The sequence below is a fragment of the Rattus rattus genome, chromosome 4, assembly GCF_011064425.1.
Source record: "Rattus rattus isolate New Zealand chromosome 4, Rrattus_CSIRO_v1, whole genome shotgun sequence".
Taxonomy (NCBI): Eukaryota; Metazoa; Chordata; class Mammalia; order Rodentia; family Muridae; genus Rattus; species Rattus rattus.
Window position 1 is genome coordinate 144,097,320 of NC_046157.1, and position 24,232 is coordinate 144,121,551.

General features: G+C 36.9%; 1 protein-coding gene across 3 annotated transcripts in view; it reads left to right on the plus strand.

The window, feature by feature from the left end:
• Nucleotides 1-24,232, plus strand: part of Vwc2l (von Willebrand factor C domain containing 2 like) — a 170,017-nt gene that overhangs the window by 5,210 nt on the left and 140,575 nt on the right. The window contains exon 3 of one of the 3 annotated variants that reach the window (XM_032901297.1): nt 20,832-20,961. The exons of 1 other annotated variant lie outside the window; for it this stretch is intronic. In XM_032901297.1, the coding sequence (XP_032757188.1) occupies nt 20,832-20,961 (130 nt within the window). Of the gene's footprint in view, nt 1-3,588; nt 3,802-20,831; nt 20,962-24,232 lie in introns of those variants that run through there. One more of the 3 variants, XM_032901298.1, reaches the window with a different exon arrangement.

Here is a 24,232-nt window from a genome sequence, read left to right on the forward strand (position 1 = left end):
TTCTGGCCTCTTCAGGTACCAAGCATATATGCAGTACACTGACATACATGCAGGTCAGCACGCATGTACTCAGTAATAAATACAAACGTTAAAAGGTATCAGTGTTACCATCTCAGACAACACAATACATATGAATAAGACATTAATTATTCTTGTGCTTCTAGTTATAGCCCCAAACATAGCATAATTCTTCATGTAACATCCCTGAATAGCAAAGCACTTGTACCTATTTCTGCCAAAGGATTATTAAGAATATATATTTTAACTCTGCTTTATCTTGTGATAAACACATGGCCACAGAAATTTGTAGATATTATCTAAGACAAATTTGTTAGAAGGTAGAACTAAGACCAAGGAAGTTTGTTACCTCCCCCCCAAAGTCATCCATTTGTTTAACCTTTTCTTTGTACTGCTTTCTTGCAATTAAATCTATTCAATGTCCCAAAAGACTTTTATGTCAAGGTCAGAAACAGCTGGATTTGAAGCCCAAATTCTTCAGTGAGATGTAAGTTCTGACCCACAATAGTAAGACTATAAAGTAGCCATTGTAATAAGTAGTTCCCTTGTAAAGAGATGCTTAAAAAATATTTAATGAAATCACTAGGCCTAGGACAATGGGAATGTTTGAGTTGAATAAAGAGTTCTTCTCCATTACAAATACATAGGTATTTACTATCAAATACATAGGTATTTACTCCAGGTTCTAAATTTTTCTGAGTCTTTCCTTATATTTTATAATTATAATTCAACTTTAAATCATTTCTCAGATGGAGGAATTAAATACTTTCCATTAATGTTGTAGGTCTCCATATGAACTGTACATCTAAGCAAACACTAACCAAATCCTGTCATCCTTACTTGTTCCCAACTTCCTCACCTGGAACAAGTAACCAATATTTAAAGATGCATAAAACTTACTAATAATGCTGTTGGTATGTCATTGAGGACGTTATAATGTGAAATATCCTTTACAATAACATATTCATCCAAAGAGCATTTGCTGTACCGTTTGCTATTCATGATACTATGAAACCACCTGTTTTGAGCAATAAGGAACCTAGAAGTTAATGTGCTAACAAAAAGGGCATGATTAATGTCCAACTCAAATGAAAAGAAAAGCAGTCAAAAAATTGAGCTTAGAGACTAAGTGTGCTGGCATAGACACTTGCAATCTAAGCATTTTCGAATAGAAGGCAGGAGGATCATGGATTCACAAGGCCAGCCTCAGCCACACAGCAAGACCCTAACCTACAAAATAGAAATGGCATTTCATTTATGAATATAGTGCCAGTATCTGTTCAAGATTCATGGTGTGAAATGCTTATCAACATATCACAAGGCTTGCCAAAACAAACACAACAAACAACAACAAACAAACAAAACAAAACAAATATTTCTTCAAGTTGGTCAATGTTGGAGCTGTCTTTAGAATGATCAAAGTTGATATGGGGAGATCAAATTTCCAAAAGAGAAACTTCTGGAGCAAAGGCAGAGACTGGGAAGGGCAAGGCCTGAAGAGGATGTGAAGGTGTGAATGACAAGAGGCCAGATCCGAGGCTGGGGTATGGGCTAACATTAGGCGAAAGCTACTAGAGCAATGTGCTTTTATTCCCTCAAAGTACATCAGGAAAAGAGATACAACTGGAAATTTTCAAAATTACAAGCATTCCTGGAAAAAAATCGATTTCCCTTTCTAACATAGCTCTTATGTATGAAAACTTCAAAAAATATTTTAGAATTTTAAAAGCAAACATCAAGATTACTCACATGGACAAAGCTAAAGGTATAAGGGTAACTTTCAGGATAATATCTGACTTCCCGTGGATAATCTAGAGCAGTGTTTTTCAGTCTTAATTCTGTGACTCTTTAATATAGTGCCTCACTTTGCAGTGTGACTCCCGACCATCAAATTACTTTTAGTTATCTCATAACTGTAAATTTACCACTGTGATGAATCATAATGTAAACAACTGACATATAGGATATCTGATATGTGACTCTGGTGGGTAGGATCATTCTACTCCCAAAGGGATCGCAACTGACAGGTTGAGAGCCACTGGCCCAGAGTTGGCTCATTAGCGTCTCTGAATCCCTCTCTGTCAGAAATCCATCCCTGTGTGTTCACACGTGCTGTCATTGTTCACTTGTCTACGGCCCATCTTGATGCCCTACTAAACAACTCCCAGGTAAGAGAACCAAAGTATTAGTCCATAACTGATCGTAACTAAGATCATACAACCGAAATCAGGAATGGCGGCAGCCTTGCCCAAACAGCTCCACACATCGCTCACTGACTGCCTCTATCACGTTACAATAATACATATAAGATGGGGCCACCTTCCTCAACTAGAACACACAGGTTTCCTCCACCACGACGAACACCTTGGTTTCCCTTTTTACTTCCTGTATTTCTTACCCTATGATTCAGGAACTCAGCACAAGCATTCACTATTCTCTTTTGTTTTGTTGTTGTTAGTGGTGGTTGTGGTGGCAGTGGCAGTAGGTAAATGGAATAATAAGATCATGACAGAACATACATGAGATTCAGGAGACTGCCTTGGTTCTGTGTCAGCTGCCACAGATTAGAAAGGGTGGTCCCCAAGCAACCAAAAATGGTACATCCTGTTCCCAAGTGAAACATCCATTTCAACTTGCTTCTGCTCCCTAATGTCTCTACACTGCTTCCTGAAGCTAGTCCTGGATGTGTTTAGGTTTTAGTTGTGAGGTTTCATCCTGAATAACCACCAAATACCTCATTGCACTCTTTTCTGATCAGCAAACTTGCAGATTGATCCACATGTGCCATGATGGAAAGAACAATGCGCTGTGTAGAGGCCATGACAACCCTTTCCAGTTACTGATGCAGGTGTTGGAGATAGCTGCCTTTCTCTACTCTTCCGGAAAACTCCAAACGCCCCAGTATTCTGACAGTGTTGTGTTAAGATGAAGGTCACTACATAGTAGGTTCATTCATCTTCTGTTGTGTTTACCCAACCAACATGAAACCAGACCAACATTTTAATAAATAAAGCTTCTAATTAATAAATTATAACAGCATATATAATGGCTTATGTAGAAACCATCGATTAGAAATGTAAAGGCCTGCCTCAGCTCTGTGCTTCTGAGTAGCTCAAAGGAGGAATAGTTTCTTATTTTGCACAGTATTTTTTATAACTCTCACTCTGCAAGATTTAGCCTTTGTGGATATTTCTTTATCCTTTAAATTTTGTACTAATTTAGTTTCAGGTCATACACTGAAGGTTAGGCTACATGAGCTGAATGAGGTGTCAGCCTTAGCATAGCCTGCTTTACTTTGAAGTGGTTCTCTGTAGTCAATATCCAATGCCCCAAATTCAGGATCCAATTTGTCCCAGGTCCTTCCTTCCCTGTTGGGAGTAACTTTTGTGCTAGTCCTATTAGTGGACAAAGACAACTGATAAGACCTACTTTTTTATTTGAAGGCTTTAGTATAAACATTTTCTCTGGTACATATTTTGTGTATGTGTTGTTAACCTTCAACAACAACATTAAAACATGTTTTCATGCTGTGGTAACCTGCCTTGTTTATGCCCTGAATTTTGCACTTAGTTTTCAGATCCTGAAGAATTAACCAGAGGAACAAAAATTACTCAGCACTCAGAATGCTTTGCCAAATCATCGTATCCATTAAAAGAAAAAGTGGATGCCAGTTGGATTTAGAATTACCCTACCTTGTTACTGGGTGTATTCACAAGGAGATACAAATCCTAATTCTATCATTAACTGCTACCCCTATCATTAATGCCTAACATTAAAATATTCTGTCTACTAAAATATTTAAATGGGAAGTATTTTTCATTATTTTATTTTCTGATTATTTTTCAGTATGGGAAAAATGGGAGGTAACACATTTCAGGAGCTGAGGACAAGGTTTGTTAAAGAAGGGGGCAAAGAAAAGCTGGAGGAGAATTTCAGCTGAGGACTGTAACTGACAACAACCTGAAAATCCCCAATACACCACACCCCACACATCCACTATCATATCAGCTCCTACGAAAGGCAAAGGAACCGAAGAATGCTTTATCACAGATAAACGTAGTCAAAAGCTTTCTTTGCTGCAGTATACCTTGAATGGATTTGAATAACAGAAATGGGTTGATTCTGAGCCTACAGGAGGGTCTTGGGTTTTTGCTTTTTGGTTTTTGTTTTTGTTTTTGTTAATGTTATCCCTTAGAAAGTCTACACAGTCTCAACAAATGGGTAGTGGAGTCTCCAAGAGACATAAAGTTCTTGTCCAAAGACGATCCTGGAGAAAATCATAGTTTTATGTCACAAAGATGACTAAGGTCTTTGTGAAGAGGATTAGAATAACTGTTAACTCTAAACAATACCTTTTCTGATTTTCAGGATATACTGGGCCTTCAAACACCAATATGATCTTGAAGTGAGTTAAGGAATGCCTTTTTTCCCCCTCTTTTTACTGCCAGGTAACAGAATGAGTCAGTGCTACTCTTTACAGGGCACAGCTTCAGAAGGCGTTGAGCAGAATCCCCAGACTCTGAGTGGAGTCCCCACCAATGCCTTATGTCTTTGTAATTAGTGACTACTACTTAATTGTTCATAGTCTCCGGCCAATTTTCGAGATTAGAAGACGGTTTTGTGAAAACAGTCTTATGAATTCATTATGTCACTTTTTAATCATGAAAATATACTTGACATTTTAAATTTCACAAAATATGCTAAGCCCAAGAAAGAGATAAGACTTAAACATAAATAAGTAAATAAATAAATAAATAAATAAATAAATACGGTTTTTGAAATTTTGCCAAACAAGAGAAGAGATTTCTATGAATAAATGATTTTCAAATGGGTAAAAATATCCCCTTCGCAGTCAAAGTCCATCTCCTGGTTTTCAGTTTTAGACAATAGTTCTCTGGCATGTGGGTAGGTAGCATGTAAGTGGATTGCATGACAGTTCCTCATGCTCGCCCAGTAAAATTTACTGCTGGTCTTCCTCTTGGAAGATGCTAGTATTAATGGTTGTATCTGTGTCATATGTATGGCATCAGAGATTTGCGAGTGGGTGCTTGTGCCCTGTGCACACAGGGAGGCTGGTGTTTGATTTGTAGCCACATCTGAGATTTGCACAGTATGTTACTGTTAGGAGCTTACTGAGGTCAGCCTTGGGAAGTCTGCAGTCATTACTGCCCACTTCTCATTAATGCAACAGTGCTTCAAAAAATAAGGGAGAATATCTACTTGGTAACTGCTCTTCTAAATTCAAACTCCAGTTGTATGTATTAAAATTTGCCTATTTTTAATTGGAAATATGCTCACTGAAACAAGAGAAAATACAAACAAAAATACTCTCCTTTTCCATAAATCTTATTTCCCCTCAAGTCTAAATATTTTGTACAATTTTTGCAGATTAATATGCATAGACTGTATAGGCTTCGTTGAAATAGCTACATACGGTTGGGGATTTAGCTCAGTGGTAGAGTGCTTGCCTAGCAAGCGCAAGGCCCTGGGTTCGGTCCCCAACTCCGAAAAAAAAAAAAAGAAAAAAAAGAAAAAAGAAATAGCTACATACACACGTTAATGTATATGTGTGCATATGTGTGTGCATGGATGCATGCACGTGTATGTGTTCCTTCCTTATTTGAAGTAAATATTTTATTTCTACTCCTTAAAGTTCTGGCCACATTTTCAAAGTTGTTCACTCTGTTTTCTTACTCCCTGATTTATCTATCAGGCAGTAAAGTGTGTTTCATGAGAGACAGCACAAGAAAAACCTATCAGTGTGGTTTTTTATTTTCGCTTGTCTAGCTCACAAGTAAAGGCTCAGGACAGACCAGTAAGAGCTGAAGGAGGTGCTTTGGGCTTGCTGCCTCAAACAATGGCTCGTATTAATTGAGGACCTGCTTATTGTAGAGTCTGCTCTTTGGACTTTATCATTGCTCCTGATTAGCATCAGTAATTTCATTCTGACACACCTCTATTGTTGCCATCCTTGTCTCTAGTCTGCCATAAAGCATATCACAATAAAGTTATCTTCATAAGGGTTTAATGACATCATGAAAAGAGCGAAGAAAATACTAAAGGGTCTAAGAAAGCCATTCACATTCTTAAAAAAATATTTCAGATGACCTTAGTCCGTGCTGGTAAAAAGTTGTCTAAAAGGGATAACAGTGCATTAAATGAAACTCATTATTTCCCATATCATTCTATCAGGCCATGTACTCTTGATTTGTTCTGTCTATAGAATCAACATGAAAATGTCACTACAAACATCACCTCGTAATAAACAATATCAATAATTTGAAGGGTATATTATTACATATCAACTTATTATGCAATTAGGACAATTTAAAAAGTGTCTTTTTACAGGCATTTTGATCCATGCCTACAATCACAGCATTTGGGAGCTGAAAGCAGGAGGGACAGTAGTTAAAGATCACCCTCAGTGACCTAGTAAGTTTAAGCCAGCCTGGGATGCTGACACCCTGTCTGAAAAAAGGGGGAATGGGTAGGAGTGGCTACTTAGCTAGTAACCGGCTTAGTGGCTAAAATGCCTTCAGCATACCTCTGAGGCCTGGACTGCAGACCACAGAAGCCATGTGAACACCAGCTGAGTCTGGTTTTACCTTCTAACCAAAATCCCAGCCTGTGGGAGGTGGAGGCAGTAGACCTGGGAAGAGTCTCGGTACCCAGATTAGCCCTATAAATGACTTCTGGGTTCTACAGTCTGAAATACTCTGAAGAAATAAGGTGAAACATGATCAAGGAAGACTACTCACGGCAACTTCAGGCTCCATATACATACATGCTTCAGGCATCCACATACATAAATACATATATATTTATACCTAACACACACATAGACACATGCAAAAAAGCACCTGTCTTATTAAATAGTATTTGGGTTTGAGTTTTAAAATAATTTCTTTAGCAGAATTCTTAGTGTATTTATTTGAATGTGTGTGTGTGTGTGTGTGTGTGTGTGTGTTCTTACAGACCCTACAACTTTAATTTCATTAAAAAAGTTTTTAGTTTGTTAAACACCTTTGTTATAAAAGTGATAACACAAAGACTAACCAAAACTTCATGGAAATAAGCTGAAGCTCTTATCTGCTAAAGCAGCATTAATACGTCAGTCTCCTATGGTATTTTGCCATATTTTGCTACCTTTACCTTTAATAAGAAAGTTCAAGCCAATTTGCATGTTCTTTTCCAATAAATATGTTGTGCACAAAGATTTATTTCAGCCAATTGTCTATAGAAATGTGATATCAGGGTTTGTCACCATGGCAACCCAGAGTTACAAGTATACAAGAACAATAAAATATTGGCACATCTAAAATCCATCTTTGATTGGGATTGAATACAATTTGTGAAACAAGCCTAAGTTTAGAGGGGCTGGAAGAAAATAAGTCTCTGTAAAAATGAAAACATCTGTGATTAGACCAAATTATGTTTGTTACATATATTTTAAAATAGTTATTATTAAAATTATTATTATATAAAATGTAAATATTTTAATATTTAAGTAAGTTATTACTGAAAAGTATTTAAATACATTTTAATATATTTATACATATTAGACTCTACTTATAATTATTTTAACTGAGACAATTTTATGTCAGGAAGTAACAAATTAAAATAGGCACTCTTGAAAGACATTTTGACAATTTTTAGAACCACAATCAATGTGAGGAGGGGAATTATTTTTTCAGTCAGTAAATTTCTGTTTCTCACTAAATTGTAGGAATGGTTTGTAAAAAATGGATACAGGGCACACAAAAGCTTGTAGCTCCATTGTATTAGAGACAGGGTTGTCGCTAAACTGGCCAGTAGTCGTGTGGTGCCTCAGTACAGCCAGTCCCTCAGGAAGGGATGCTGCGAGCCTCTGCGTCTCTTGACTTCTACTTTCATCTTAATTTTTATTTTTTTTTTCTTTTCTTTTTTTCAGACCTGGGGACCGAACCCAGGACCTTGCGCTTGCTAGGCAAGCACCCTACCACTGAGCTAAATCCCCAACCCTCATCTTAATTTTTAAATTGTTTAAATCTCAGCAGTGATACTAAAACTTCCCAGAGTGTTCTGTTTTCCAGGCTTTGAATTTCCCTGTAATAATGTAGACTTTCACTTGCTGCCATCTCAAGTGTAACTCTTAGTAAAAGTTTCCTATGTTTTTCATGACACCTGAAGTTGGAGAAATGATGCATCTTGAAAGTCCTTCAGAAATGCACAGCACACAGTAGAATACCAAGACCATTAGACTATGTTTAAAAGGCCCAAGGACTACAGTAGATCTCTCAACTGCTAAGAACTCAACAGTCAGGTAAAAATGGACTTTAAAGCCAGCTCCACCACCGAGTGGTCAGGCGACTTAGACACATTGTTCTTTTTTTTTTCCCTCAATGTTCAAATGTCCCAAATAAAGATCCTAGGAGATGGTACTTGGTACAAAATATGTGGTTCATAAAAGCCCAATGACATTTTACTGCCAATGCTACTAATTCTTAATTTAATCCAAAAATATCACTTTTGCATGACAGTGCAACACATCTTTCCCTTAGACATCTATTAACATCTTTTTCCATTTATTTATTTATTTAAATAAAATTCACTTTACATTCTAATCGAAGCTGCCCCCCCCACTCTGAGTCCTCACTCTTCACACAGTCTCTCCCCTCCTTCTCCTCTGAGAAGGCAAAGGTCTTCTCCTAGGTGCCAACCCACCCTATCACTTCAAGTCACTGCAGAAATGGGCATATCCTTTCCCACAAGCCAACCCCATTAGGGGAACAGGAAGCCACAGGTCCAATTGTTGGGGTACTTGTATGAAGACCAAGCTGCACATGTGTGTGTGGAGTCTAGTCCAGGCCATATATGCTCTTTGGTTGGTTGTTCAGTCTCTGGGAACCTTCAAGGGTCTAGGTTAGTTGACTCTGTTGGTCTTCTTGTAGAGTCCCTATTCTCTCCAGGTCCCTCGATTGTTCCCTCGACTCTTCCACAAGACTCCCTAAGCTCAAACTAATGTTTGACTGTGGGTCTCTGCATCTGATTTGGTCAGCTGCTGGGTGGAGCCTCTCAGAGGACAGTTGCACTGGGCTCCTGTCTGCAAATATAACAGAGTGTCATTAGTGTCAGGGATTGGTTCTTGCCTATGGGATGAGTCTTAAATTTGGCCAGTCATTGGTTGGCCATTCCCTCAGTCTCTGTTTCATCTTTGTGCATGCACTTCTTGTAGGCAGGACAAATTTTGGGTTAAAGGTTTTGTGAGTGAGTTGATGTCCTTCTCCCTCCACTGGTAGTCCTGCCAGGATACAAAGGTAGCCACTTCAGGCTGCATATTCTCTATTGCTTAATATCTTAAAGTTCATACAACTGCAAATGCAATTTTAGAGATAACCTATTAATGATTTAAGCCCAATTCTGTTGTTTGACAGAAAGAACCAATTAATGAAGCAAAAACCAATCTATCTTAGCTAATCTTTTCTTTCTGTCACAAAAACTTTATCCATGTTATTACTTACATTAACTTATGAATCTGTATTACATAAAATAGTTCAGTTAAGAAATGACTTTGCAAAATAAGGATAATAGCAATAGTGATGCCAGTTCTGTATTAGCAATAATAGAAGACCCAAGTTGGTGCGATATAGACCATGACCAAACACAATCCACAATACTTTAGTAATAAATATTTTTTGGAAACACCCATGCTAATTCATTTACACGCGATCTGTGGTGCCTTTTGAGGTGTCTCAAAACACTATCACCCTCTAAAGAGAAAGCTTTTGTTGATGACCTACAGTTACTTCACCTTTTCTATTCCCATCAAATAGTTCTGTTACTGTACTGCCACAGCCTTCCATCCTAGGACTGAGAAATATGGGTCCTGTTTCACCAGAGAGTGGGCTGAAGCTTCACTCTTTAAACATGAAAATTTAAACTGGCAGACTTGCCTGTTTAGTGTACGTGTATAACAGCACCTACATTAAGCCACATTCCTTTCTACAGTTAATTCCAAAAAGTATAGTTAGACTCTTTTCATTGGTGTTCAATTATAATCACATTTATTCGCAAATAATGTGAAGAAGCAAAATCTATAAAAGGTCCATCTTTTTACTCCCTTGTATTCCCCTTTGATTGTAATACAATTTTATTGTTATAGTTCAATATAATACTATATATATATACTATTGTGTTAATAAGTGAAGACATGTAAATAGTCTATGTATCAGTCCGTTATAACATTCTAAAGATTAGTTGTCATAAAAAAAATAGGTTGTCATGGTCAACACTCTGATTCCAAAAGGATGGAACAATGTATCAAAATAAAGAAGGCAACAAGTTTCCCTTCATAAATGGTATAAATGCCTTTGTTATAGCCTATTGCTATAATAATAAATGCCTATTGCTATAGCAGTTTGATTAAAGAAAGGAGGTATTACATTTCAAAGCTAAAGGAAAACAGCTTGAGTGAAGATGTCAAAGTAGTGAATGAAAACTGAAAAATTAATGAAAAAGCGAGAAAGCACAACCAGAAAGAAATGAATCAAGAGAGTGGTCAAAGTACTAAGCTACAGAGTATAAAAACAGGAAGGGAACATGGTACCAGTCCATGAGGATCAGGAGGGGCAGCCGGGTCAGACTCAGGGCAGATGAGTGGCAAATTCGGGTCATGTGGAGGCAAAATGAACAAAATCAGGTCTGTGCCTTGACAGCAACACCAACAACACTGGTCAGATTTATGTGTCATGCAAGTGCACTCACCCGCTGAATTATTTATATATTTATGCTCATTTTCAAAACTGCACTCAAGGCAATCTGTGGTTTTCTTCTTGTTGTCTTATAAAATAGAGATTTTCAAGACTGACAAATCAAGGAGCCAATTCTGAGTCATTCTAACACTGTTTCTACTACACCTTATCAGCCTAGAGAGTTCCCTGTAAGACCTTCTGAAAGAAATAGAGCTGAGAGCATTTGATTTTCACATAAATATATATATATATATACATGCATGCATACATATATAAATATATAGAAAGATAGATAGGTAAATACATATATAGATTAGATATAGATAATTAAATAGATTTAGATATAGATGATATAGATAGATATAGAGATAGATTAGATAGAAATAGATGATATGGATATACATTATATATACATATATATATGAGAGAGAGAACGAGAGAGAGAGAGGAAGAGAGAGAGAAAGAGAGAGAGAGAGAGAGAGAGAGAGAGGTATGTTTCCTTTATTCTGTCTACTCAATTCTAAGACATCAATTGAATCTTTAGTCCCATATCTTTTCCCAGAATATTACACATTGGCTACATGAGGCAAATTGTTTCCTAATTTACATTTTTTTCAGGGCTGAGTTGGTTTCATTTTAAAATTCTCTTCATTAAGACATATACTGGCACACCTAAGACACGTCCTCATCCATTAAAACACACCCAAAGTGCATCTAGAACCCATTGAGGGGTAAGCATGATTATTTTGGCAAATTTTGATTTTTAATTATATGCATTGGAGCTAAAGAGGTGGTTCAGTAGCTAAAGCACTTACCATGCAACTGTGAGATCGTAAGTTCAGTTCCCCAGAACCTATATCAAAGCTGGATACATTAGCACGTGTCTCTAATTCCGGAACTCCTAAAGTGAGACGGGTAGTGGAGACAAGAAGATCTCTGGCTAGCCTGACATACAAGAGCAAGAGACCCTGTTTCAAGTAAGGAGGGAGATGAGGACAAACTCTTGATGTCATCCTCTGACATCCACACACTTATGCACACACACAAATATATGCATGTTGTGTGTGTGTGCTATACACACGGACGTATTGAAAATAAAAATATCAACAACAATGAATCACTACCCTGAAACTCCACTTATATTCATTTAATGCTGGCTTCCAAGCCTCTTCCTCCTAAGTATGACAGGGGAAATTAAAATTGTTCAGTCTAACTTTAATTTTTCTCCAGCATTAAAAATAAACCACCGCTAAAATAGAAAACCTTTGACTGCTGAGATGTAGGAAGCTTCGTTAAGGAGAAAAGGGACAATCATGAGGAGAGTTTCTTTTGTTAATGAGCCTCTAGGCCATCCGCATTAAAGCAGGAAGATAGGAAAATCAAGACTCCGGTAACTGTGAACCAAAGCTATCCTTCTTTTTCAAAATTCTGTTTTTACGAAGAATCCAATGAAAGATAGAAGTTTCTTTAGTAAACAAGAATTTATTGAACTGTCTAAAAGCATCATCCAACATCATTCTCAATCTCCTTTCTTGAATGCAAATGCTGGAACACGTAAGAGTTTGCAACATATTTGGATGACTTTCAAAACTCTGATGATATCATTTCCACATTGAACAGGTCAAATAATGTATAATTGAAATCCATGTTACCTTATTTTTTTGTTACCATTATCATCAACATTTGGTTTTGTTGTTGTTTTGTTTGTGTTTGAGACAGGTGTTCTGGAACTCTGTAGACCAGGCTGGCCTCAAACTCAGAGATCTACCTGCCTCTGCCTCCCAGGTGCTAAAATTAAAGGCACGTGACACCACCACCCAGCATATTATGTCATGATTTAATTACATGTTCTATGAGCTGCACTCTCCCTTGAGAAACTCAAAAGCATTTTAAATCATTGCAGGGGAGGAGGAGGAGAGGGAGAACTACTATTCAGTTGGGGGCTGTGATGAGAGCAAGTTTAAAGCCATATAGGCTACCTGTTTTTTGCAAACTGCTTTACTCTCTTGGAGTCTTGAACCAGTTCACAGGGAAAATTCAAGTACTGTTAAGGTAAAGGGGACTGACTCCTGCAAATTATTCCTGAACTTTTGCATGTACTCTGTGCCACATGTACCACCCAAAAAAAATACCACAAAAATAGATAAATAAAATAGAAACTTTCTTAAAAGATTCTATATGTATCAGTTTCTTCTTTAAAAAAAAAAGTAAGAAAACCACAATGAAGAAGGGTAATCCATCAAAAATAAAAACCAGAGAGTCTGATGGCAGAAGCTCTCCCCGATGTCCTCAGTCTACATCACCAACCAACCAGACAGCACAAACAACAGCCACACAAGTTTACTACATTGCATGCCAATGGAAATTTGTCAAGAAAATTCTAAGTCAAGATTTTATTAATTAAAATAGACTTGACTTTCATTGCCCATAAGCCATCCCAATATATTTTGTTAGAACAGGATAAGCTATGAATTAAGTGTGGCAAAAAATGAGCTATGAAAATGGGGGGGAATTGTTTCGCCTTGCCATTGGAACCACGATATATTCCAGTGTTAACAATTATAAAGCACTTAATATAATTAACTTTTAATTACCTATCTTCATCGCACATCCACATACAATTTTATTGCCAAATTGAATAGAAAGAAAATAACTCAACTTTGAGAAAGTCTTTGCCTAGAGAAAACAGACAGCGGCAAGGAGTTCTCAGGGAGAGATCTCTCCTTTCCCAGTGCCACAGCCTTGGTTGGCCCAGCGCTTACATTCTAAAGGCTCTGGATTCTCTGCCAGCCAGGGCAACGCTAGCTGACGGTGTTATTTTACCCTCTCTTCTCTGCCATCATTTCCTTCCAACGATTTCTGTAAAATAGTGCTGGTGATATCTGTTTCTTATATGATTCTTTGAGAGTATAGAATTCCCCCATAGCTACATTGGATTTTGTTTTAATGCTCTAGTCAGTGACTTCTCATCCGCTGATAGGAACAATCTGTCCTTCCCAGTGATATTGGGAACGGTTTGAAGTTATACAGCTGTGTACATTTTTCTTGTTGCGTAATGTGTGGTCCACAGAGCATCTTCATCGCAGAGGTATCTAAGCTCCAATAAACCTGCGCAGTCCTGCAGTCGTAGGATGCTCGTGCACCAAGTGTAGCTTCGCAGCAGCTTGTTGGAAAGGGATCTCAGGCCGCTGCTTTTCTAGAGTATTTCACAGGTATCGGTGTAACACTTCACAAATCTTTACTGTGACCTTTCTCCATACTTTCATATTCTCATCTGAAGATCTTAATAGCAACGAAGAGGAGGAACAACACTCCCTGACATTTTGTTGATAAGTTTGCTTTGCCTATTCAAACAATACATCTTCTGCAACTGAAGTATACATTTTGTTATATTTTCCTTATCTTTATTTTGTGTTTCTGGAAGCTAATCACATTTCAGAAATGCAACAGTTTGGTCCTGGGATTTCTTAAAAATTCTGGTTCTACATATCATCCATTTATCAGAATATGTGATATCAAATCAACGTGTAAAATGTCATGAGAGTTGATCTGTTATTCTTTTTGTTATAAATAAGAACATTGAACTGTGGGGAAGGAACTGGGGACAGATCTGGAAGGGGGTGAGTATAAATATGGTCAAAATGCATTGTACTAAATTCTCAAAAAAATACAAAATATTTTAAAACATGTCAAAAATGTTTACTGATTTTCGAAGGAAAACATTTCAAGGAAACAATATACATTTAAAACAATTTAATGCTGAACGTTTCAGAACAAAGAAACTATTTTGTGCTTGATAATTGACAGCATTAAGTTTGGCATTTCAGCCGCTTTCTTATCTCTTCTGTATTTTCTTTGAGCTTGGGTAAAATAAAAAATAAAGTTATTTTTTTCATTATAACAATACCAGTAATTATTCTGATAAAATCATTCTAGTTAAATAATCAAAACATACCTGTATAAATCTTTTTTGTTCTCATTGGTTTTTTGAGACAGGGTTTTCCTGTGTAGACCTGGCTGTCCTGAAACTCACTCTATGGACTGAGCTGGCCTTAGACTCAGAGCTCTGCCTACCTCTGCCCTTCCAGTGCGGGGATTAATGGTGGGTGCAGCTACCACATGGCCTGTTTAAATCTTAACTTCTGGGTAGTCGTTCATTGAGAGAAGAATAGAGGGATGATTTTCTAGTGTAGAGTCATATACTTCACCTTATATGTAACACATGATGATAACTTTGTAAAAAAATAATGTTTTATATTCGTACTTTTCTAAATTATAGTTTATAGATATCTGGTTTATTATGAATATATAAGCAAGGAACTTTTATAAAATGCTTTTAATGTCAGCGAAGTTGAAAGGAGTTTGGATAGGCACATTGACAATAATATCCCATAATACACTTTCAAGTCACAAGCTCCTTCAGAAAAAGCCTGAACCATTGCTACTTAACTTAGTATTTAGATGATAAATGCATATACATTTGCTGTTGGACGTATACATATAGAGAAAGACATATATAGATTAGAGAAAGATATTGATTGATAGGTAGATTATTATGTATATAAGGATATAGCTATATAGATACAGATATGTATAAATGTTCATAGATCGGTGGAGGAAATATGAATTTATAAGCATAATAGGTATAGATACAGAGATAGATGAGATAGAGGATACATAGCCATGAATAAATATTGCCATGTAGATATAAGCATGTAATTTGTGTCAGGGTTTTCAATTTTCTTCAGCATTATTAATATCATTAAAGAAGGTCCTTTAGTATCTCCCTGATTGAATGAATTGCAGCCTCAATATTGTCGAAACCCTGCGGTGGATAGGTCAGGCCCCTGGAGGGGTCGTTGCAAACTCAGGACCACAAAGGAGAATTGTAATCAGACACTGGGTCAGCTTTCGCGTGACTGTGGGTTTTGGTTGAAGCCCGTCAGGTCTGCTGATCACTTGGGAGCATCTGCTGATGCAAACCAGCATCTACAGGGATGGCAGCGGGTGCTAAGTACTCCCGTGCTTTGTAATTTAATGTATATTTTAATGAAGTGAACAGTGAGATTCCTGACAGGCATCAGCAAATTTGAAATAGCGCCTTCCAAGTTTCTCATCCGGTTTGGAAGTAATGAGACTTGTTCCATAAAGTGATAAAATTTATGCCATAAATTATCTCCCGAAGAAGAACGCTTCATGAAGCCGGGCCTCTTATTTGTTGGGATTAGATTTTTTTCAAAAAATAATGGTTGTTCGAATGGATTACTTTGTTAAGAGGAGTTGAGCCCTTTAATAACTTTTGCTCATGATCAAAGAAATGAAGCAACCTCAAATGCATGGAACTTGGTATTACTTGGTTCGAAAGTCATTGATTTGGTTACTGCAACAAAACTTAACCTCTAGAATATGTCTCAGCCATCCTGTGTCTACCCAGCAGCTTCCAACTGTATTCTCAGAGGCCTTTCTAGGAATCAAGTTTTGTCTCAGGGAGTATTTGGGGGGGGGAGTTGTATTTTGTTCCTTCTTTTAATAATAATAATTTTTAAAATGGGTATGTTTCAAACCAGGACTTTTTTGCTTAAAAATATATTTTACAATTTACTATAAAATTACTGTGATGAATAAGTACCATTCATCATGGCATACATTATAGAAAGGATTAGCTTTTTCTCAGGCATTATAGTAATTGCTGTGCATACACTTGGGCCTTATATTTAGTTAGCACGGTGCTTTCTAGGGCAATAAAAGCCTGCAATCACCTACTGGATGAGCTAGCTGACGCGGTGCTTATAGATTGACTTACCTTGTGATCGGCACAATGGACATTACGAATTTAAAATTACCTTTACAGAGTGAGTTTATGTTCACTGCCATAATATTTGGAGCCCAAAGAGTTATTTCACAACTCTGATTCAGGGACCTGTTTCTGCAAAGTGTGCTTTTTAAATTTAAATAAAACGCAAACTTCGGATTGAGTCAAAATCCTTTCCGCACATGATGAGCATAGATAAAGCAGCTGGGGGTGTGGCTCAGCAGATAAGGGAACACAGATTCTGCATAAAATCTACAAAATTTAGATAGTGTTAAATATTCGTTGTCATTTTAAGACGTCTTCTAGGTGCTGAGTTCAGAAGCGAATAATATTTTATAAGCAGCTTAAATCTATGAAGGCAATAGGCAAGAACAAAGGGAAAACATTCAAAAGCCAGTGAAGTTATTCCTTGAACAAAAGGTGGTTTTTATACGGGCAGCATGGGTGACAGAAAAATCACAGTGAGTGTGCACACATGCTTCTGCTAACTTTCAAATGGGAATTGAAATGACAAGCCTTATTGACAGTGGTCATTTCTTCCTGGATACTATGAACAATGGCAAAAACAGACACCCATTAACTCCCAATGACTCAATTGATTTATAGATCTCAGATCTAGGCTACCCTCAGGAGTGAAGAGTATTTCTCAAGTGTTCAGCATGCAAAAACAAATGTCCACTTTTGTGAACACATGGGCAATTCTAACCAACCAATGTGCAAAAGCATATTCTCGGAATCTTATCCTGTCCATCGGCGATAACACTGTTAGCGCCTACATTCTCACAAAGAAAATAGTTGACAATTTTCTAAAATTATTTTGCTATTTCAGTGACTTATGTTTCTGACTCCTAGGCTGCTTTTCCAATTTAAAATGTCATGGAGTGTTCACGACACTGTTTCTAGGATTCCAATCTCTTTCTCCTGTTCACCAACCACCCTCAGACCAGGATCATTTTGAAGTTCAGTTTCAGCTTCAAGGTCTTTGGGAACTGGCCATTTTTAATCACATGTTTTTCCCCATGTTTCCTGCTCTGCTACACTCTAGTCACCTAAGCTGATACTGAAGTCACTGATTATCCAATCACATTCATTGAATATATACACATATCTGAGTTCAGAAACAAGAGATGTTTGTGATCTAGGACCAACAGGGACAGCATTTGTCACAGCTGCAATGTATTTGGTTACGGTGGGAATTGCAGATGAATCTCATAGTCCCTGCTTACAATCTCATATTAACCATTCAAAACCACTGGTGGAGAAAGAGCAGATTTATATGGTGCACACAGAATTCATACCATCTAATACATGCGTTAACAAACAGATTTAATCTATAATCAAAATTGCAAATATATTTATGATAATCTAAGTGTAGCACGTATTGCATTATTTTTTAAAACATTGCTAAGAAGTAAAACAGTCTGTGGGATTTCTTTGAAAGAACAACCTAAATTTCAGACTGGTGAAATTCCATCATCTGCCTTCCCAAATATCTAACTGACAATAGCTCAGCAGCATATTTTTTAAAGACAGAAAAGTACAAGGAATATTTTCTCATCTTCTTATTTCAGCATCCCCTGTTCCTCTAAAGATGGCTTTATTCCTTAATCTTTGATTTTATGGGAACATTTTTGGATAATCCGTAGATTTCACGTTGAAGGAGCCAATAAAAGAAAATTTGTAACCAGCTCAGTGCTTAAAATGGGACTCATCAGAAATACCAATCCCAGTAGTTCTACACTGTAAGGTGGGAGGGATTTTAAAAATATGAACCAAGTATCAAAGTAGCACCATAGTTGATCCCAACTCAACTCTGTTTAAAAGGTGTCTTTTCACAAATGCCGAGGAAGGCCAAGGCCCTGGGAAAGACCCATCTACAAAGAGAATGGCGATGTGGTCAGAGCTGGTTAGACTTGGTAAGGCTGGCAATGTCAGCGAGAGGCCTCACTGGAAGGTCAATACGTTGAATTTGACTGAAAGCTGAGAACAAGAGGTTTAATATTTGAAGAAATAACGATTGGTGGCAAGGGGACATGCAGGCAGGACTCTTCAAACTGGAGCACAGTCTGAGGTGGGTAAGTGGAAGCAGGTTAGAGGACACATTGGGCAGGGAACACCATGTGCCAGCCACACTCAGCCTGGAGGATGATAGCATGGAGGAATGACCAAATAAAATTTAAAAGAAAGATTCCTTGAAATAACAAATTAATAATATAAAAAGAGGAAATACCATAACTACAAGGATTTAGGGCCAAATTCTGGAATCAAAAATAAATAATATAGGCTCAAGGATGAATAGGCGGTACTAAAAATTAGGAAAATAATTTTCTCTTTCTAGTTTGTTTTATTGTTCAAAACCCTTTGAAATACCCAGTATTCCTTTTTCGCTGTGCCCTATAGTCTCCACTCTTCTTAAGAGTTCTTCTTGGGATTGCAAGATGCATACAAATCCATCATTTATTGGTTTCAGGTTTTGTTAATTTTTTGTCAATACACCACTGAACATGATTCCAGGCTCCTAAACTTGAAGATGCCACATCTCCCCAAATATAAGCCATATGCCAAGACAAATGTCCTTCCTACACTTCAGAATTTCATTGTTAAATTTCCATGAGAATTTCTATGTACTAACTGCAGAAGTAAATTCCTCAGGAAGTACATACCCTTGGTAAGTCAATTTCTCCAATGTTAGTGGTTACTCCTCTGGACCTTTGGTACATAGACAAATATGAAAACCTTAGATGGCAACTACTCAGATATGTGCACAAAGAATGGTACTTCTTGTTGAGAAACATGAGGCTAGAATTCAATCCCACTCCTACCTTCAAATCTCTGCCCTGTGCTTATCCATAAGACCTGAAAAAATGGTTGAATGTCTGCCAACCTATTCAGTCATCTATGAGATGAGGATTAAAAAAATTTTCTTGTATTCAGGTTAGTGTAGAAATAAGAAAATTGATAATTTAAATTTCATAATATAGTTAATAAATTTCAAAAGCATGACGAAGCATGGGATAATGCAGCATACTGGTCTACAGTCCTTAAACTTAACTGGCACAGTTTTGTCTTCAATAAGCTAATGCATCATGCTAAGACATATCAATAATTTGCTGCACAGCCTCTATGAACTAACCCAATAACTAAAACAATTATTGTTGGGCTATTGTTCTTCAAGCACAAAATGGAGATTAAATTAATGTTTACAATAATCAGTTCACTGTTTTCTATCCCACGCAAACTACTTGAGACAGTGTTCACTGTTTATTCAAATTACCTGATTCTGAATAAAACAGGAAGAGATCAGCATTTTGGATAATAACCAGGAAGATAGAAAGAGCATTTCATTAAATCAGTTTGTGAGTGTAAAATCTGTGCATCGTGCCTTCAGGCAGGAATTCCGAAGAGTAAATAGTTGTTTGGGAAAGGGTGGGGAGTATGTAGTTTGTTAGAGCACCAAGTTTTCATTCTAGGAGTCTAACCCTAGGGTTCATGAAGAGTTAGTGCAGAAAGGAATCTACATAGGATGAAAGGGTCACTGGAATTTTCTAGAAAAGAAACTGAAAATCCACTCATGCGTGGTTGGTAAGTATTGTACAGATGAAAACCCTTTTCAGCTTCGTATTATCTTAATTAATTTTTCATTTCCATGTTAGAGTCTTTGACTCTTGCTTAAATTGTGCCTTTTTAGGTCAATTGATTTCAGTTCACTTCTCAAAGCAAGCAGGCAAGGTGTAAGGTACTCAGAAATTATGTCAGGAGGGTGGATCTGGAGGTGTGGATGGCAGCTAAAATTTTCCATGACATTCACACTTAAGAGAGTCATTTGGGCTTCAACTGCCTTGAACAAGGATTCAACGGAAGGGTTAAGATATGTACTTAATACTTTCTCATTTCCTAGCAGTCAACCTTTCTTAGGAAGCAGGAATGACCAATCACAGAAGTGATTTCATGCGCTCTATTACTGTCTTGTTCCACAGAGGAAGGTCAAGCAGTCAGTGCTCTGGAAACCAAATGACCAACAGGCAGATTTGGTGTCCAGACACTTCTCTAAGAGTAGAAATCGTTGTGCAGAACAATTCTCTCACTATTTACAGAAGCCTGGACTGTGCTTGGATATACAGGTTGCCTTCCTTTCGGAGACGAAATGATCAAACACATGGTAAATGGAATTAAAGTTGATATAAACACTACTGTCTTGTCTTCGGACAGCATATGAATGTGCAAGCATTAAGTTATAGGAGAAAAGGGGCTAATTTGAGATTTGTTCCTAGCCCTCTCCATGTGAATGGTGCCGCTGTGAGCCCAGCAATGAAGTTCACTGTGTTGTAGCAGACTGCGCAGTTCCAGAGTGTGTCAACCCAATCTATGAACCAGAGCAATGTTGTCCTGTCTGCAAAAATGGTAAGAATGCCCTGCATTAGCCTTCAAGAAGGGGTCAGGACAAGCCACCAGTATTTCACACTTGCACGCCATTCAGTGCAAGAGCCCTCTAAGATCTGCCTCTGGCTTTTCAATATGGGCATAGCTGGCACATAAAATTTTCTGAAGCCTTAAAGTAAGAAATGTACTAGGTATGGGTGAATTGAGTGGCCTTTCATCTGGGGAATTAGAACTCTTGTACGCTGGCTTTGTTGTGTCCCAAATAATTTATTGGTGACTTATAGACTACTGGAGAGAACACAGTACTGTATTTTTGCAGTGTCTGCATTTCTCTGTTTTTGGAGACTCTGAAGTACTTTTCCAAATTTCATGGCGTATAGCACACCTTAAGAGAGAGAATGGAGCAAATGCCAGGCATTTTTGGTTTGGACATAAATAAGATTTCAAATTTAAAGCTGTCCAAAGGATATAAATTCAATTGTAAGTGTACTTAAATTCAAGCAAGAAAAGCTGAAACCGATGTGTGTGTTGAGGTCTATATTTTTATAGTAGAAGAACCCTGTCCTCACAGAACTTGCTCTAGATGTGGAAGTGGCTTGTATATAATATTATGGGTTCATTTCCCCCTTATGAAATGGAATAGACGGGAAAAATTATAGTGTCTTAGTCATCTGAAATCTTCATAGTACTCTAGAGAATTCTCTGAAAGGCAATGACCTCCAGGACATTCTATCAGCAAAGATCATACAATCTTACTCACTAGTGGCCATGTTCTGCCAAAAAGGAGGAAATACTTTTTTACCTAACAATCCACCTTAGAGTTTGCATGTGCTTGAGGATAGTTCTAAAACTGAATGGATGTAGTAAAGTAACTATTTCCTAGTAATTATATATATATATATATAAAGTATATATATATATAAAGTAATTATATATATGTGTGTGTATATATATACTATAATATATATTCAAATTTCTGTTAACTCACATAGCAGTCTTTTCCTTAACAGATGAATAATTAGTTTAAAAAAGCATCAAGTTATTTAAAGACACAACAAAAGGGACTCCCATTGTTTAAAAATCAATTTTGTGGTTTGGTATGTTCCCATAATACTAATAATGACCCCTTCCAATATTTTGCCGGACATAGGCCTTCCTCTTTCTGGTCATATAAATCCATTATGTTAAGATATTAAATTGCTCATTTAGTTGCTCTTTTTCTCCTTGTTCAGTGGACTTATATAACATGACCACCAACCTCTGACTCAGGGCCTGGGAATAAATACCCCCTGAACGTGCCTTGTATGTGCAAAGATACATGATTTAAAACTTCATATTTCTGAAAATGTTTAAAGAAACTGGAAAAGATACAAGAAAGAACAGTAAGATGATTTAATGGTTGAAAAATAGGACCTGGGAGGATAGACTGAAGGAGTTAGCATAATTTGTCCAGAAGAGAAGGCTCGGGGGAGACCTAACTGTCACAAAGTATATGGATGGTTGGTCTAAAGTAGAGGAGGACTTGTTATTTTTCATTTTCTCCAAGGATAAAAAGAAGAAAAGCTCAGATACCCAATCAATCTTCAAAAATGGGATTGACAAGTCTTTAATGGAAGAAAAAAATTTTGTTGTTTGGAAGTAACCATCTAAACAGGTCCTTGAGAATATTTTCTTCCCTGTGTGGCGCTTGTTGACTTTTCTCTGCTTTTAGAGTAAGTTAAAAAAGACTTGTCTGTCCACACTCAGCATCTCTCAGATTTAGAGGCTATATATTTAGGAGGCAATTTTAATGCATAGGTCCAATAAATCACCCAAGATACCCAACACAATGCCTACACCACATCAAGACTGTGTGTCTAGTCAAACGTTAAGATAGTCACTTCGAATTGGTCATACTTAATATACCACTACTAAAGATTAGCTATGCTTATTGTATATTAGAAACGTGTCTTCAAATAAACCCTCTTTGTACATATGTTAATGGATGAACTCTGAGTCACCTATTCATGTAGTTGATGAGTTTATTCTAAGTTTATTGGCTCAGTTTTTTGGCTGCTGTGCCCATGACGTAGATCACAGGAACCATTTCTGCTGCTGTGTATGTAACACAACAGACTAGCATCATTTCCGGTTCATCTTGCTACTTCCAAATAAACTTAACCTTTTTAAAAAAAATAGTTATTAATCTGTATTTAAATAAGAAGGAAGACTAACGCTTAATATTAAAAGATTTGGTTTTATCACTACGTGTCATCAATTTGACAGCTGTTTTCGATGCATGAAGTATGGTCAATGCCAAGGGACTTTGATCAAAAGGACTTTGAGAGACCTTAAGACCAATATTTTATTAATGAGCAGACTGTGCTCATGCTTTATTTGCTAATTGTCTAAACATAGGTAAGAAAATAGAAGCAGATGCTATGTATGTAGAAGGGCTGGAGGGAACATAAATACCCTGGTAGACTATAAGTAGGAATGTTTTGAAAATTCTGGCACATTGTAAGCCGATCTCATTGCATTGGAAGATAAATTTGTCCATTATAGTAAAAACTATTATATAAAAGTATGCCTCCTGTCTTCCTGGATTAAAGTAAAGGCCCAAGTTAAAAATATGTCCTATGGGTTTCAGGTACAGGCAACACATTCTAATTTACACAGCGTCTTTTAGCATTTTGCACATTTTCATAAATCTTTATAGATGTTGATGATTTTGGCAGACAAATATTTTTTGGTTTGCATAAATGCTGATAGTCTTGGCTGTCAAATCATTCCCCTTTTGCATAACAAGATTGATTTTTCTAGCTTCCTGGGTTAGAACTAAAGCAAGATGCATTAAAGATAGAAACTAAACATTTTAAAAGATAGAATCTACAATATCTAACCTTAAATTTAAGTATCCACTAATATAAAATCCTTGCTTTGCAATTATTTGTGAGCAAACAAACCGGAGAAACAACAATATATTGGTTTCTTGAGAAACTAGTTACCAAACCATAACAATTAGTGTAGAACTGAGTATTCTTATATAAAATACAAGCTAATCTGTTCCATAGACAAACAACGAAACCCTTTCTTTTTCCTCAATATAATTTGTAAATATCAATTTGGGAGCATGAAACTTCTAGAACTTCTTTAATTATGTTAAGAATGAAGGAGCATCTTAAATTTCTTCATCTTGACAATTATCTCACGCAGGTTGTCTAGTGGTTCCAAATGAACACAAGGAAGCAAGAGAAAGATTTCATTCTTATTCAGTTTAGTTCAGCACTAAGAAAAACTCTCAGTGGAATCA